At 43.3% G+C, this 15943-nt stretch overlaps 1 protein-coding gene across 3 annotated transcripts; it reads left to right on the forward strand.

Moving 5' to 3' along the window:
• The first annotated feature begins 1851 nt into the window (after positions 1 to 1851).
• On the forward strand, positions 1852 to 4409 carry smim12 (small integral membrane protein 12). 3 transcript variants are annotated; one of them, XM_048558118.1, is made up of 2 exons: positions 1852 to 1887; positions 3693 to 4409. In XM_048558118.1, the coding sequence occupies exon 2, from the start codon at positions 3698 to 3700 to the stop codon at positions 3980 to 3982; it is 285 nt and encodes a 94-aa protein (XP_048414075.1). In that variant the 5' UTR covers positions 1852 to 1887; positions 3693 to 3697; the 3' UTR covers positions 3983 to 4409. The 3 variants fall into 3 exon arrangements, with proteins under 3 accessions (XP_048414075.1, XP_048414074.1, XP_048414073.1); XM_048558117.1 differs by having other exon boundaries at positions 1863 to 1908; XM_048558116.2 differs by lacking the exon at positions 1852 to 1887 and adding an exon at positions 2017 to 2190.
• The last annotated feature ends 11534 nt before the right edge of the window (positions 4410 to 15943 follow it).

The raw sequence follows: 15943 nt of genomic DNA on the forward strand, positions 1-15943 counted from the left end.
TGAGGGGTTGGCAGGCCAGAATGAAAGGCCTTCGTGGTAACTTTAGGCAGTGTAGGAACTTAGTCCACACTATTGGGGTACTCTGTGTTGCAAACCAGCTGTCCAGCCAACTTTGTAATGTTTAGTAAACGCAAGACAAAAGATTTGTAGAAGAAAAAGAATATATCATGTAATTGTTGCGATGCCATATCAAAGGTTATTGTGGAAAATAAAGGTCATGATTTTGGTCATAACACATTGGCATGGATAGAAGATTGGTTGGCAAACAAGCAGCTGGGAGGCGGGGATGAGCTGGGCTGCTTTTGGGATGCACTGGCAGGAGGGGAGATTTTGAAGCTTGTGAAATCCACATTGATACCATTGGGCTGCAGGGTTCCCAAGCGGAATATGAGTTGCTGTTTCTGAAACCTTCGGGTGGCATCACTATGGCACTGCAGGAGGCCCAGGATAGACGTGTCATCTAAGGAATGGGAGGGGGAGTGGAAATGGTTTGTGACTGGGAGATGCAGTTGTTTATTGTGAACCGAGCGTAGGTGTTCTGCAAAGTGGTCCTCAAGCCTCAGCTTGGTTTCCCCAGTGTAGAGGAAGCCACACTTGGTACAGCGGATGCAGTATACCACATTGGCAGATGTGCAAGTGAACATCTGCTTGATGTGGAAAGTCATCTTGGGGCCTGGGGTGGGGGTGAGGCAGGAGGTGTGGGGGCAAGTGTAGCACTTCCTGCAGTTGCTGGGGAAAGTGTCGGGTGTGGTGGGGTTGGAGGGGAGTGTGGAGCAGACAAAGGAGTCGCGGAGAGAGTGGTCTCTCCAGAAGGCAAACAAGGGTGGGGTTGGAAAAATGTCTTCAGTGGTTGCGTCGGATTGTAGATGGCGGAAGTGTCGGAGGATGCTGCGTTGTATCCAGAGCTTGGTGGGGTGGTATGTGTGGGCTTTTGGGAGCCTTGCAGCCCAATGGTATCAATGTGGATTTCACAAGCTTCAAAATCTCCCTTCCCCCCACTGCATCCCAAAACCAGCCCAGCTCGTCCCTGCCTCCCTAACCTGTTCTTCCTCTCACCTATCCCCTCCTCCCACCTCAAGCCAGACCTCCATTTCCTACCTACTAAACTCATCCCATCCCCTTGACCTGTCCATCGTCCCCGGACTGACCTATCCTCTCCCTACCTCCCCACCTATACTCTCCTCTGCACCTATCTTCTCCTCTATCCATCTTCAGTCCGCTTCCCCCTCTCTCCCTATTTATTTTGGAATCCTCTTCCCATCCCCCTTTTCTGATGAAGGGTCTCGGCCCAAAACGTCAGCCTTCCTGCTCCTGAGATGCTGCTTGGCCTGCTGTGTTCATCCAGCTCCACACTGTGTTATCTTGGTCTGTGGAAAGTATGTTTCCTTTTGTGGAAGAATCTACAACCAGGGGTATCGTTTAAAAATGAGGATTAAAGGCAGACACGTGGATTTTTGGAACTCGCCTCTTTAAGAGTCGCTGAATGCACAATATTTTTCAAGGTGAGACAATTTTTGATTACCAAGGTATTAAACAGCATTGGGGTAAAAAGGAATATAGAATTGACATAATGAGATCAGCCACAGAAGTAGCCTACGTTGTGTGTTTGTTCGGATTTCACTTTCTGTGAACTGAACTACCAGAAAAATAAGTGAATGGCGATTCCCTCAAATTGTTCGTGTGAAACACATGAAAAAGGAAAGTTTCAGCAACTTTCTAGCAGGTGCAGTAGCAGCGTCCGGCCAGCAGGTCGCGCATATAAAGGCGGGGCCTGTATTTGTCTGACAGACAGACTGTCCAATCGGATTCGAAGAGTCCTGGCGAGGTTGACCAATCAGGGGAAGAGGAGGCGGGGCTTTAGGCGTCTGCTCAGCGAGGGACCGGAAGGTGAGGATGGCGGGTAGAATGGTGAGAGAGGGAGGGAGCAGGGAGGCTGGGGACAATCATTCCCTCCCAGCCACGCACCCACCCACCCACCCACCCACCCGTGGTGGAGACTGGCAGGGGGGCGCCTTTCAAGGCGGCGCGACCATTACGCGGGTCTGGGGGCGTAAGAGCGGCCTGACCTTGCGGGATGCCCTACTGCAGCCCGGCCCCTGCGGCGGGTGATGAAGGCTGCGATGAGGCCTTTCGACCCGGCGCGTCCGTGCTGCCTCTCTGGTAGAGCTGTCGAAATGATCAGATCGAATGGTGAGGCAGGTTTAAGGGGCTGAATGGCCAGTATTCCTGCTCATTTTTAAAACGTCGCTAATCACTTTCCCGATCGCTCTGTAAATATTTGTGCACTTCTGGGTTTTATTGCTGCTGTTTGAAGTGCACAATTTCGGAAAGGCTAAACGATGCTGTGATTAACCTACAGCCCCTAAATTACCCGTTGTTTATTTGGATTACGCATCGGAAGGCGTCCTCAGATTTGGTCACTATGATTGTAAAATCCATTTCACTAAAGTTTATTCATTCATGTTAAACAGTCGTGATGTAGCTGACAAAGTGTAAGCTTTTCAGCAGATTGAATGTATCGAAACGTAAGCATTTACTGCACGAAATGAGTGCATTCTGCCCATTGTACCAATAGTTAAATTCAGTGATAGTCCTTTTTACGTTCTTCAGTTCAATTCCAATGGCCTCTGCATTTTACTTATAATATCCTCTTCACAGTTGTGCTTATATCTTCTAATATTCTCACCTCTCCCTCCACTGCTTTTACCTCCCTCTTCCATCTGAAAACCCTGTTACCAGGAATTTAGAGCTGCCATTTTTGTCCTCCTTTAAAACACGTTTCTGTATGCTATGTGTGCTATGGTGCTTTTGTGTGTTTAACTGTGTGTTGAGCTAATTCTCCCTAATTCTGTTCACTCCCTGCATTGATGTGTTTGCTGTCAATCATTGAAACACTTTGTTATGTATTTTAGACCAGAAGATTGAAGAGCAGAATTAGGCCCATCAGCTCTTTGCATTTTCTCTGTCATTCGATCATGGCTGATGTGTATCATTCTCCTGCCTTCTCCCCATAACCCTTGATCCCCTTACTATTCATGAACTTGTACCTCTGTCTTAAATGTGCTCAGTGACTTAGTCTCCATGCTTTCTGTGACAATGAGTTATATTTAGTCACTATCCTTGGGCTTGCCTTCTCCTTTCTCTACCTTCTATGCTCAGTTATTACTTTTCTACATTCCATTTCCAGCTTTACCCCTGAGTGTATGTTATTAATTTTAAACTCTACAAAAGCAGCAGTAAATCTCCAGTGAAAACATTCCTGATTCACTTCCTGGTAGAATGCTGCTGAATTGATACCGTACATTTCCATTGCCCCTTATCCTTCTTGTAAGATTGTGACCAATACTATACTTGACTGAATCCCAGAATAGTTTGTATAAAATGCAGCGTTGCTCTCAAAAGCTGAAAAATCACTGAAAGTTGGGAGAAGGAAATAAACACTGATGGAAACTAATTAATCAGTTTAATTTTTAGCTTGAGTGGGTGGGAAAGAATTCTGACCAAGTTAAGCAGCAAAGCATTTTTTTAAACTTACGGATGGTCAGTAGTGACCACTTGCTGAAATTAGTAGCCTTGTTTGCTATTTTCTGTAGCATCTTCTTACTGATATCAGTACAATCATCTAGTTTGCTGTACAGATTTTAGGATTGTAAACAAGACCTCAACGTTACGATGATGTTCTCTCTTTGCAGACATCATGTGGCCTTTTCTGTGGGTTGCCATCCGTACATATGCACCCTATATAACGTTTCCCGTGGCCTTTGTAGTTGGGGCAGTGGGATACAACTTAGAGTGGTTTTTTCGTGGAGAGCAAAAGCAACCAGTTGAAGAGAAAAGCATTTTTGAATTGCGTGAAGAGAGAAAACTTGCTGAGATCACAGATAAGGATTGTACCAAAGTGCTAAGCCTAAAGGACAAACTTGAGTTCACGCCGAGGGCAGTGCTAAACAGGAATCGACCGGACAAGGCCAGTAATAGCTAGCCCACAAAAAGAAATGGTGTATCGGAGCAACAAGCTGTCTTCCAGATGCAGTTTGTGGATGCCCAATCATGTGACATGTGTAGGAGTTCGAATGCTCACTTGATTGACTGTTTTTTTCAATTTAAGAGGAAAATTGAAGTGGAGCCTTTCTTGCAGATCTGCTGTGAAGTGAAAACTCTAAATTCAGTTTTAATTGATCCTTCAAGAGTTGAAAGCTCAGAGGCTGAATGTGCTTTATCCTGATGAACAATATGTCAGTACAATTTCCATCCCTTACAACTATCACTACTACCACAAACCTGGATCTCTTAACCCTGTACATTTAAATATCAAAATTCTTGATGTAACATGCATTGAATTAGAATGTGTTGTGGTTGGAGTAAGTAAAGATTTCGTTACCATTGAAAATAAAGTTAGTGAAGAATGATTTGTTTACTGGTTGAATATTATTCAATCTTAAAACCCTTTGCAGAAATCACCTCAAAATAGACAAGTTTGGGATTCCTTTCATTTGGCTATATGTGTGAATTTGTCCTTACTGATATGAAAGGCCAGGTTTTGCACAAGTGGGCCTATGGTCTCTGATTCAGTCCCTGTGTAATATGCGACCGACCATCTCTCTCTATTCCCCAGTTGATGCAAAGCAAGCAAACTTGAAGTCCGAGAACTTCAACTTACCCAAACCCACATTGTCTGTTCAAATGCCTCAAGCAGTTGCACTTTGTTCAGTTGAATATAACTGGCAGTGTGAATTTGAAGATTAGGAGAACTACTCCAAAAAAATATAATTCTGTAATCACGGAGTCCTGTTAAATGATTAGGTTTCCGTTCAGTGAGGTTCCATAAACAGCAGTGAGATCCATCTCAATGGTGGTGTTGTTGGGCTCGGGCTGTGAAAAGAACTGCTTATTCTACTTAGTAATGGGCTTATGGAATCTTTTATATTCATCTGTTTGGTTCATGACCTTAGTTTAATATCCATATTCAAAAACTTTGTTAAATGGCAGCATGAATAACTCTTTATGCTGATACCATCTAAATTACATGTATGGAATTTGGATTTTCTCCCAGAAAACTTGTATGTAAGATAAGGCCGATGTACTTGATAGCGCATGCACATTCCTTGACACCTTGCCCCGTTGACAAAACGTCCTCATCCTTTTATCAAGTTCAATGTATTCCATATTTACACCAATGCATGTAATGCTTTATTGTTTTTTATCAGCCTAACTTGCTATGATAGATATATCTTGGCTTTATTTAATGAATAATATAAGCATCATATTGGGAGAGGATTGGGAAGTATAGACATGTTTGTAGCTTGATTGCATTGAAGCAGTTTAGTAACGAATTCTCCAAAATAGGACACAGCACATAAATTTATGAAGTGGGCTAGTGGTACCAAAGATTGTATGGATGATTAAATGGTGTGACAACCTATGAGGAAACTCGTTTTTGCAATTGGTATTAAGAACACAGCCTTCCCTTGCAAAATTCCAATGAAGTCCCAGATCATACCAATATGCTACGGTATTAAAAGGTTTTAACATGCAAGGAATAAAATAAAATCTGATAATTTTGTCATCAGAGTTATATATATATCATATCAATTTAACCGATGATGGTTATTACATAAGACAGTAAGCAAAGGAATAGGGAAGGCCATTCTGCCTCTCAAGACTGCTCCACCGGTCAATAGGATCGTGGTCAATCGACATTCTTCACATACATTTCCTTACCCTTTCGATGATGCCATTGATTCCCCTATTGATCAAGAATCCATCCATCTCAGCCTTAAATGTGCATGTGGACTCTGCCCCCAGAATTCTCTGTAGCAAGGCGTTCTAAAGACTCTCAACTCTGAGCAAATAAATTCCTTCTCATCTTAGTCTTATATTGATGCCCCTTTATTCTGAGACTAGGCCCTCTGGTCCTAGACTCACCCATGAGTTGAATTGAATGATTTATTGTCATTTGCATTTTATTGTGAATAATACAAGTGAAAAGCTTCAACTGTCACCATACTCCAATGCCATTTTGAACGGTTTGCCTCACTGGTCAGCATTCCTCAGTCAAGGGGGCATGTACCTTGCTCTACAGGTACTTGCTATGAGAATTCCACACCCAGACCATGTGCCAGCAGTTTTTTCATAAGCACACAATTGCCCAGAGGTGGATCACATCAGTGGCCAGTTCACAGGATATGACCAATGCAGTTTATGACATTTCTGAGTTTATCTGTTAGTTTGATCAAAGGTGGACAGCCATGGTAAGTCCATTGGTGAGTGTTGGATCAAGTAGGAGCTATGACCATGAGAAGATGTTTTAGCAACCTGTTCATGGAGTTGGGGGTCTACAGGGTGAAGGCGGCACGATGGCTCGGTGATTAGCACTGCTGCCTAAACTGTGCGAGGGACCCAGGTTCAATTCCACACTGTTGGAATTCTAAGAAGGAAGCAAGGAAGACAATTGTGAATGGTGTCAATTGTATTTGTAATGGGCAGGATGCAGTTAAGCATGGACGCAAACAGTGAATGCAAAAGATGGTGTTCATCCATCCTGGCTTCAAGTTGGGGCCAGTATATGACACACCTGACAAGGCAGCCTTATGATAGGAACTGGGGTCGAAGGGAAACAGACTGGTGAAGGCTCAAATAGACGGTTTACTGGGGACTTGGGGATGTGTGAGACCCATGGCGTTCACAGTAAGGGTAATTAGGAAAGGATCTGGCTGTCCTGGGAATCTCAAGCATGTAGAGATGGGGGCTGGAAACCACTGGCTGAGGAGCACTTACTGCTGTCTTTGTGTTGTGCTGGAAATTGAAAGCTGCAATCATAGCAGAGTGGGCCAGGTGTCGACCTGATATATATATATATATATATATATATATATAATATACCTGTGCACTGTACAGGACACAGAGCTGTGGGCACTGTAATCCCTGGTGACCCTAATATGTTGGCTCGCGATGTCCTGTATCTCCCTGTGGCTTCCTCTGCCAGTCCTCTGGGAGGAGGACACCCATCCTCAGTGTGACTTTAACATGTGTATACTGTAGGGGAGATAACCTTTCAGTATTTACCTACCAAGCACCTTAAAAATCCTATATGTTTCAATTAGATCACCGCTGATTCTTCTAAACTCCAGTGAATAGAGTCCCAAACTATTTAACTTTTGCTCGTAAGATCCCCTTTATACCTGGGATCGTCTTAGTGAGCGTTCTCTGAACTGCCTCCAATGAGACAATAAATTTCCTTAAATAAGGAGACCAGAACTGCTCACAGTTCCAGATTTGGTCTCACAGCACCTTCTACAGTTGTAGTAAGACTTCCTTACTCTTATACTCTAGCCCCCTTAAAATGAGGGCCAACGTTTCATTAGCCTTCCTGATTACATGCTGCATTTGTGTGCTAACTTTCTGTGTTTTGTGCTGAAGTGCTAATAAATCCCTTCGTGTTGCAGCTTTCTGCAGAATTTTTCTATTTAAATAATACTTTCCTTTGTTCTCCCTTCCAAAATGAACAACCTTCCATTTTCCCATATTACACTTCATTTGCCAACTTCTTGCCTGTGTATTTAATGCTCTTTGTAAACTGTTCATATCAACCTTGCAACTTGCCCTTTCCACCTATTTTTGCATCAACTGCAAATTTGGCTACAGTTCATTTGATTCCCTTCCTCCATGTTATTACCCAACATTATTTTGTCACTACCATTACAGCCAAAGAAATAAAATTTGGTCTACAAGTCCCAAATTCCATGATCATTTAAGTACGCTGTCAAATATCAGGTTGGATTGTCTGTGGAGGTTGCAGTTCAGATTGTGTTGATATTTTGTTGATAATTCGAACCATGTTGACTTTTCTGAACTCTTCTAATCACCCTTCGTATCTGCCAACTGAACCTGTATCAGTTCCTTCGTACGGATTGTTAGCGTTTAACATGAATAGTTGTAGTCCAAACACAGATCTCTGCAGAACTCCACTAGTCACTGGCTGCCATCCTGGAAAAGGTCCCTTTATTCTACTTTCTGCCTTCTGCCAGTCTGCCAATCCTCTATTCATGCCAGTACCATCCCTAACACCATGGGCTGTTATTTTCCAGCCTTCCATGTGTCACCTTTTCAAAGGTCTTCTGGAAATCCAAATAGATCATGCCTACTGGCTCCCCTTTGTCTAACTTGCTTGTTACTTCAAAGAATTCAAACAGATTTGTTAGCTGTGACCTCCCTTGAAGAAGACATACTGATGCAGCCTTATTTTACCATGCAATTCTAAGTAATCCACAATCTCATCCTTAATAAGGGACTCTAAAATCTTGTCAATAACCATGGTCAGGCGAACCAGCCTATAGTTTCCTTTTTTCTGCCTCTCTCCCTTCTTAAAAATGAGTGTTACATTAGCTGTTTTCCAGTCTGTCAGGAGCCTCCTCGACTCCAGTGATTCCTGAAAGATCAACGCCAATGCTTCAACAATCTCATGCGCTATCTCCTACAGAACTCTGGGGCGTAGTCAGTCTGGTCTGGATGATTTATCCACCTTCAGACCTTTTAGCTTCCCCAACGCCTTCCCCTCAGTGATGGCCATTACGCTCACCTCTGTCCTCTGACTGTCATGAAGTTCTGGTGTGCTGCTGGTGTCTTCCACTGTAAAAATTGATTCAAAGTACCCATTTAGTTCTTTTTCCATTTCTTTGTTTCTTAGTCCTGCATTGACTGCCCGCTCCCCACTTTCTCCCAGTTGTCTCCCTTATCTAATGTTAGTTCTTGACTCTTGAAAATTGAAAACATCCTGGAAATTTTAATAATCTCCGCTAAGCTCTACTCCCTTTTAACATTTCCCATAATTTCCATACAAGTGAATACCCATTCCCCCCCCACCCGCCTTTTTTTATTCTTTTGTGGGATATGGGCGTCGCTGGCTGGCCAGCATTTATTGCCTGTTCCTAGTTGCCCTTAAGAAGTTGTTAGTGAACTGGCATCTTGAATGCTGCATTCCACCTGCTGTGGGTTGACCCACAATGCTATTTGGGAGGGAATTCCAGGATTTTGACCTAGCGACAGTGAAGGAACAATGATATATTTCCAAGTCAGGATGGTGAGTGGCTTGGAAGAGAAGTTAAAGGTGGTAGTGTTCTCACTTATCTGCTGTCCCTGCCTTTCTAGGTGGAAATGTTCATGCATTTGGAAGGTGCTGTCTGAGGATCTTTGGTGAATTTCTGCAGTGCATCTTGCAGATAGTACACACTACTGCTACTGAGCATCGGTGATGGAGGGAATGGATGCTTGTGGATGTAGTGCCAATCAAGCGGGCTGATTTGTCCTGTATGATGTCAAGCTTCGTGAGTGTTGTTTGGGCTGCACTCATCCTGGCAAGTGGGGAGTATTCCATCACACTCCTGACTTGTGCCTTGAGAAAGGCTGACAGGCTTTGAGGAGTCAGGAGGTGAGTTACTCTCTGCAGTATTCCTAGCTTCTGACCCGCTCCTGTAGCCACTGTGTTTGTGTGCTGAGTCCAGTGGAATTTCTGGTCAAAGGGAATATTGATCGTGGGGGATTCAGTGATGGGAACACTGTTGAATGGTTAGATTGAATCTTATTCATGATGGCCATAGCCTGGCATGAATGTGGCACAAATGATACTTGCCACTTGTTAGCCCTAGCCTAGATATTGTCCAAATCTTGTTGCATTTGAACACAGACTGCTTCAGTATTTGAGGAATCGTGAATGATACTGAACATTGTGCAGTCATCGGCAAACATCCCCAGTTCTGACATTATGATGGAGGGAAGGTCATTAATGAAGGAACCGAAGATGGTTGTGTTGAAGACACTACACTGAGGAACTCCTGCAGGGATGCTCTGGAGTTGAGATGATTGACCTCCAACAACCATGACCCTCTTCCTGTGTGTCAGGTATGACTCCAACCAATAGAGAGTTTGCCCTTTGATATCCATTGAGTCCAGTTTTGCTAGAGCTCCTTGATGCCACACTCTGTCGAATGCCACCTCGATATCAAGGGCTGTCACTGTCACCCCACCTCTGGATTTCAACACTTTGGTTCATGTTTGAACCAAGGCTGTAATGAGATCAGGAACTGAGTGACCCTGGGGAACGCAAACTGGGCGTCACTGAGCAGGTTATTGCTGAGCAGGCGCTACTTGATAGCACTGTTGATGACACCTTCCATCACTTTACTGATGATGGAGAGTAAACTGATGGGCAGTAATTTGCTCGTTTTGATTTGTCCTGCTTCTTATGTACAGGACATACTTGGGCAATTTTCCACATTATTGGGTAGATACCAGTGCCGTAACTGTGCTGGAACTGCTGGCTGTGGGAGTGGCAAGTTCTGGAGCACAAGTCTTCAGTAGTATTGCCAGAATGTTGTCAGGGCCCGTAGCCTTTGCAGTAACCAGTGTCTCCAACCATTTCCTGGTATCCTGGAGGGAATCAAATTGGTTGAAGACCGGTATCTGTCATGCTGAGGACCACTGCAGAAGGCCAAGATGGATCATTCACTTGACTCTTCTGGCTGAAGACTGCAGCGAAAGCTTCAGTCTTTTCTTCTGCACTGATGGCTCTTCCATCATTGAGGATGGGGATATTTATGGAGCCTCCTCCTCCAGTGAGTTGTTTAATAGTGCACCACCATTCATGACTGGCTATGGCAGGACTGGAGAACTTTGATCTGATCCATTGGTTGTGGGCTTGGTTAGCTATTAGTTTAAATCTATCCATATATCCAAAGCCCTAGTAATGCGATTGGCCAGTACACTGGTGCCAGCATGATTAATTTAGAAATATTTCAGAGTTCCACTTTCCATTACAATGTTATTTCTCTGCTCAAGTAACACTGGAATAAGTATCATTGGGGCAGTGATGGTCTAGTGATATTACCACTAGACAATTAAGAACTGTCGACGCTGTAAATCAGAAACAAAAACAAAATTGCTAGAAAAGCTCAGCAGATCTGGCAGCATCTGTGGAAAGAAATCAGAGTTAATCTTTTGGGTCAAGTGACCTTCCTCAGGACTAAGATCTCTTTTCTTAAAACAACTCATTTTGAAATGAGAAAAATTTTACATCTTACAGTTCAAAAACTTTTCAGCACTTTTGATTAAATTCACCATTTGAAGTACCTGAACAAATTCAATGGTCCACCTTCATCCAACTAAACCTGTGGCACGTTTCCAGCAATTTCTGTTTTTTTTTCTGATTTACTGCATCCGCAGTTCTTTCAGTTTTTAATGAATCCAGGAAACCAGGTAATGCTTTGGGGACTTGATTTGAAATTTTGCCAAGGCCGATAGAATTTAAATTCAATAAAAAAAAATCTGACAATGACCATCAAAGTAATGTCAATTATCGGGGAAACCAAATCTGGTTTACTCGTGTCGTTACCTCGTCTGCCCTATATTTGACTCCAGACCCAGCAATGTGATTGACTCTTAACTGCTCCCCGGGCATTTGGGGATGGGTAATAAGTGCCAGACTAGCTAATGATGCCCACATCTTGTTAATGTATTTTATTTAAAGCATATTTCAGAGTAGAGTTAACATTTCAACTTTAGATCACCTTCTGAAGAATGCTCAGTGGACCTGAAACGTTATGCCTGCTTTTTTTCTCCACTGATGTTGCCAGACCTGCCATGGTTTTCCAGCAATTTGTGATTTTGTCACTTCGGAGTAACATTTGACGTCTTTAATTTGAGCTTTGTTTTGCAGCAGTACCCACGGAGTCAACCAATTTAACTCTGACTGGATGATGGGTGAAAATTTATGGCCTGAATTTTGCAGTTGTGGTAGCGACAAAGCAGCTAGACGTCATTATAATTACCATGTGAAACTGACAGCATCCTCTGACACCAGCATTTGTGCAGTTAAACACAGAAATCCACAAGCTGTTGTCAGTCACCCCCTCCTCCTGTGAGCTATTCAGGTGTCTGAATATAACAATCTCTGTAAATAATTGAACTGATAAGAAACGTGAAATTCATGTCACAGATCAGTAGATCTTTGTTGGTAGCTTACTTCAAGATCAGGCAGTTGCTTCACCCCTGACTGCAAACTTCAAACTATTGTAAATGAGGAATAGATTTATTACCAAGATGACCTGTCAGGCTTCACCTTAAACCTTTGATACCTGCTTTGTGATAAATATTGGCCTAGCAATGTGAACGCAGATTGAAGTGTTGTGTGTGTTATGAGTTGAAGGTAATTCACCACAAAGTCTGATGTGTACAAGGTAGTTTTCCGTATAAGCTTCATTTCTGAGTGCAGCTGTGCAACTTAAGTTTCAACATTGCTGAAAAGAGGTGTGGTCGAAGCTTTTTGTTTTGCACTCATCAGAATTGAAATGCAGGAAAACCAGTTTTAGAAATCAAATACCAATTTATAGACATTAAGAAGAATGCTGATCAGTTGGTCTATGGTTGGCATGGAGATATAATAGGAACTGTTAACAGGCAGTCTTAGTTAACTGATTAAATTCAAACTAGACACACAAACTCTGATTGTTCTGGGTGTTCCCATGGGATGCAACAGGTATTAACTGTCACTGTAGACCTGTCATATTTCAAAAGGACATATAACGTATTGCTGATGAAGAGTAGGATTCTGTAATGTATGAACATATGTATGCACAAGTGAATTATGGTTTTATACAGGGAAGGTCATGTCTTACCAACTTAATAGAATTCTTTGAGGATGTAACAAAGTTGATTGATGAGGGAAAGGCTGTAGATGTCATATACATGGAATTCAGTAAGACGTTTGATAAAGTTCCCCATGGCAGGCTCATGGAGAAAGTGAAGTCGCATGGGGTCCATGGTGTGCTAGCTAGATGGATAAAAAAAACTGGCTAGGCCACAGGAGACAGAATAGTAGTGGAAGGGGATCTCTCATATTGGAGACCGGTGACCATTGGTGTTCCACTTGGATCTGTGCTGGGACCACTGTTGTTTGTGATATACATAAATGATTTGGAGGAAGATATAGGTGGTCTGATTAGCAAGTTTGCAGATGACACTAAGATTGGTGGAGTAGCAGATAGTGAAGGGGACTGTCAGAGATTACAGCAAAATATAGACAGATTGGAGAGTTGGGCAGATAAACGGCAGATGGAGTTCAATCCGGGCAAATGGGAGGTGATGCATTTTGGAAGATCAAATTCAAGAGCAAACTATACAATAAATGGAAAAGTCCTGGGGAAAATTGATGCACTGAGCGATCTGGATGTTCAGGTCCACTGTTCCCTGAAGGTGGCAACGCAGGTCAATAGAATGGTCAAGAAGGCATACGCATGCTTTCCTTCATCGGACGGGGTATTGAGTACAAGAGTTGGCAGGGCATGTTACAATTGTACAAGACTTTGGTTCGGCCACATTTAGAGTACTGTGTACAGTTCTGGTTGCCACATTACCAAAAGGATGTGGATGCTTTGGAGAGGGTGCAGAGGAGGTTCACCAGGATGTTGCCTGGTATGGAGGGCGCTAGCTATGAAGAAAGGTTAAGTAGATTAGGATTATTTTCATTAGAAAGACGGAGATTGAGGGGGGGGGACCTAATTGGGGTCTACAAAATCATGAGGGGAGAGACAAGGTAGATAGCAAGAAGCTTTTTCCCAGAGTGGGGGACTCAATTACTAGGGATCATGAGTTCAAAGTGAGAGGAGGAAAGTTTATGGATGATATGCATGGAAAGTTCTTCATGCAGAGGGAACACGTTGCCAGCAGAGGTGGTAGACACAGACACGATAGTGTCTTTTAAGATGTGTCTGGACAGGTACATGAATGGGCAGAGAGCAAAGGGATACAGACCCTTAGAAAATAGATGACAGGGTTAGACAGAGGACCTCGATCGGCACAGGCTTGGAGGGCCGAAGGGCCTGTTCCTGTGCTGGAATTTTCTTTCTTCTTTGTTTAGATTAGATTCCCTACAGTGTGGATACAGGCCCTTTGGCCCAACAAATCCACACCGCCCCTTGAAGCATCCCACCCAGACCCATCCCCCTGTAAATCGCACATCCCTGAACACTATGGGCAATTTAGCATGGCCAATCCACCTAGCGTGCAGATCTTTGGGCTGTGGGAGGAAACCAGAGCACCTGGGGGAAGCCCACGCAGACATGGGGAGAAGGTGCAAACTCCACACAGACAGTCGCCCGAGGCTGGACTCGAACTCAGGTCCCTGGCACTGTGAGGCTGAGACCACTGAGCCACCGTGCTGCCCTTGTTCTTTGAATCGCACTGCAACTGTAAAATTTGTTTCAACATAATCTTTGTAAAAAGAAGGATTTGCTTGTGCCCATGCTCTTCACAATTTTAATTGATAGCCATCTTCCTGTACATTGGGAAATATAATAGTGGTGATTTCTTTTTATTTGATATGATTTATTATTGTCACATGCACCTGAGTACCATGAAATCTTCTGTTGTATAGATGGATTATAAAAAGATCAGAGTGACCGAACAGTGTGAGAAACGCAAAGATATGGCTGCAAAAAGAGCTCAAAAAAACAAGACCAGCAGTAGATTTGAAATTTTGAGAGGTCCGTTCAGAAGTCTAATAACAGTGGGAAAAAAGCTGTTCTTGAATCTGCTAGCACATCTGTTTAAGCCTTTGTATCATCTGACGGTTGGAAGAGATTATAACTGGGGTGGAAGAGGTCTTTGATGATGTCAGCTGACTTTCTGCGGCAATGAGAAGTGCAGATGGAGTCAGTGGATGGAAGATTACCTTGCGTGATGGTCTGGGCTATGTTCACAGCTTTCTGTAGTTTCTCATGGTCCCTGGGCAAAGCAGTTGCCATACTAGGCTGTGATGCATCTGGATAGAATGCTTTCTGTGGTGCATGTGTAAAAGTTGGTGAGGGTCCTTATGGATATGCCAAATTCCCTTAGCCTCCTAAGGAAGAACAGGCATTGTTATACCTTCTTGACCGTCACATCAATGTGAGTGGACAAGGACAGATTGTTGGTGATAGTTATTTTCAGGAACTTGACTCTCAATTATCTCCACCTCAGCTCCATTGATGTAGATAGGGGCATGTCCTCCTCCTTGCTGCCTGAAGTCAATGATCAGCTCGTTATTTTTCTGACATTGAGGGAGAGATTGTCATGTTTACACCATGTCACCAGACACTGTATCTCTTTCCTGTATTCTGTCTTGTCATTGTTTGATGCCCAGCTTGGAGTGGTGGTGTTGTCAGCAAACTTTATATATAGAGATTTTGCACAGTAATTCTTCAGCATAGCAAAATCATAAGATGAAATTCCTGAAATTATCAGTGTGATTTGTGGGCAACTTCTAAAATTCACCACATTATTAGGAAATCTTGCCATTGTTTCCTTGTCTAATTGAGCAAAAGATGTTTTCACACAGTACCTGTTCTGAGCGTTTACCATTGCTATAAACAGATGGTTTTCAGTACAACGAAGGGTCAATCACTATTCTGAAGTGATTTCTGTTGGTTTGGAGATAGTGTTCACTGCTTGCCAGGTTTGTGTGTTGTATCTCTACTTTCCACAGGGGAAAGATTTAAAAGGCATCTAAAGGACAATGTTTTCACGCAGAGAGTGTATGGAATGTGTGTATGGAATAAGTTGCCAGAGGAAGTGGTGGAGGCTGGTACAATTGCAATACATAAAAGGCACCAGCCTTGTGATGCCTTGTCGGGATAGGAGGGCTTTAGAGGGATATGGGCCAAATGCTGGCAAATGGGACTAGATTAATTTAGGATATCTGGTCAGCATGGGGTTGGACCGAAGTGTCTGTTTCCATGTTGTACAGCTCTATGACTCCATGTGATTTATCAGATCAGCTTAGGTCTTGCTTATTTTCTTTTAACCTGGGCCTCACTTGAGGAGCAATGTGACCAGCATCAGGGGCATCACCAGAAGGAGCAGCAAAAGCTTTCTTCTCCCAGTCCTATCGCTCCTCAGGAGACAGAAAAGTGGG

This window comes from Stegostoma tigrinum, chromosome 24 (genome assembly GCF_030684315.1).
Source record: "Stegostoma tigrinum isolate sSteTig4 chromosome 24, sSteTig4.hap1, whole genome shotgun sequence".
Lineage (NCBI taxonomy): Eukaryota > Metazoa > Chordata > Chondrichthyes > Orectolobiformes > Stegostomatidae > Stegostoma > Stegostoma tigrinum.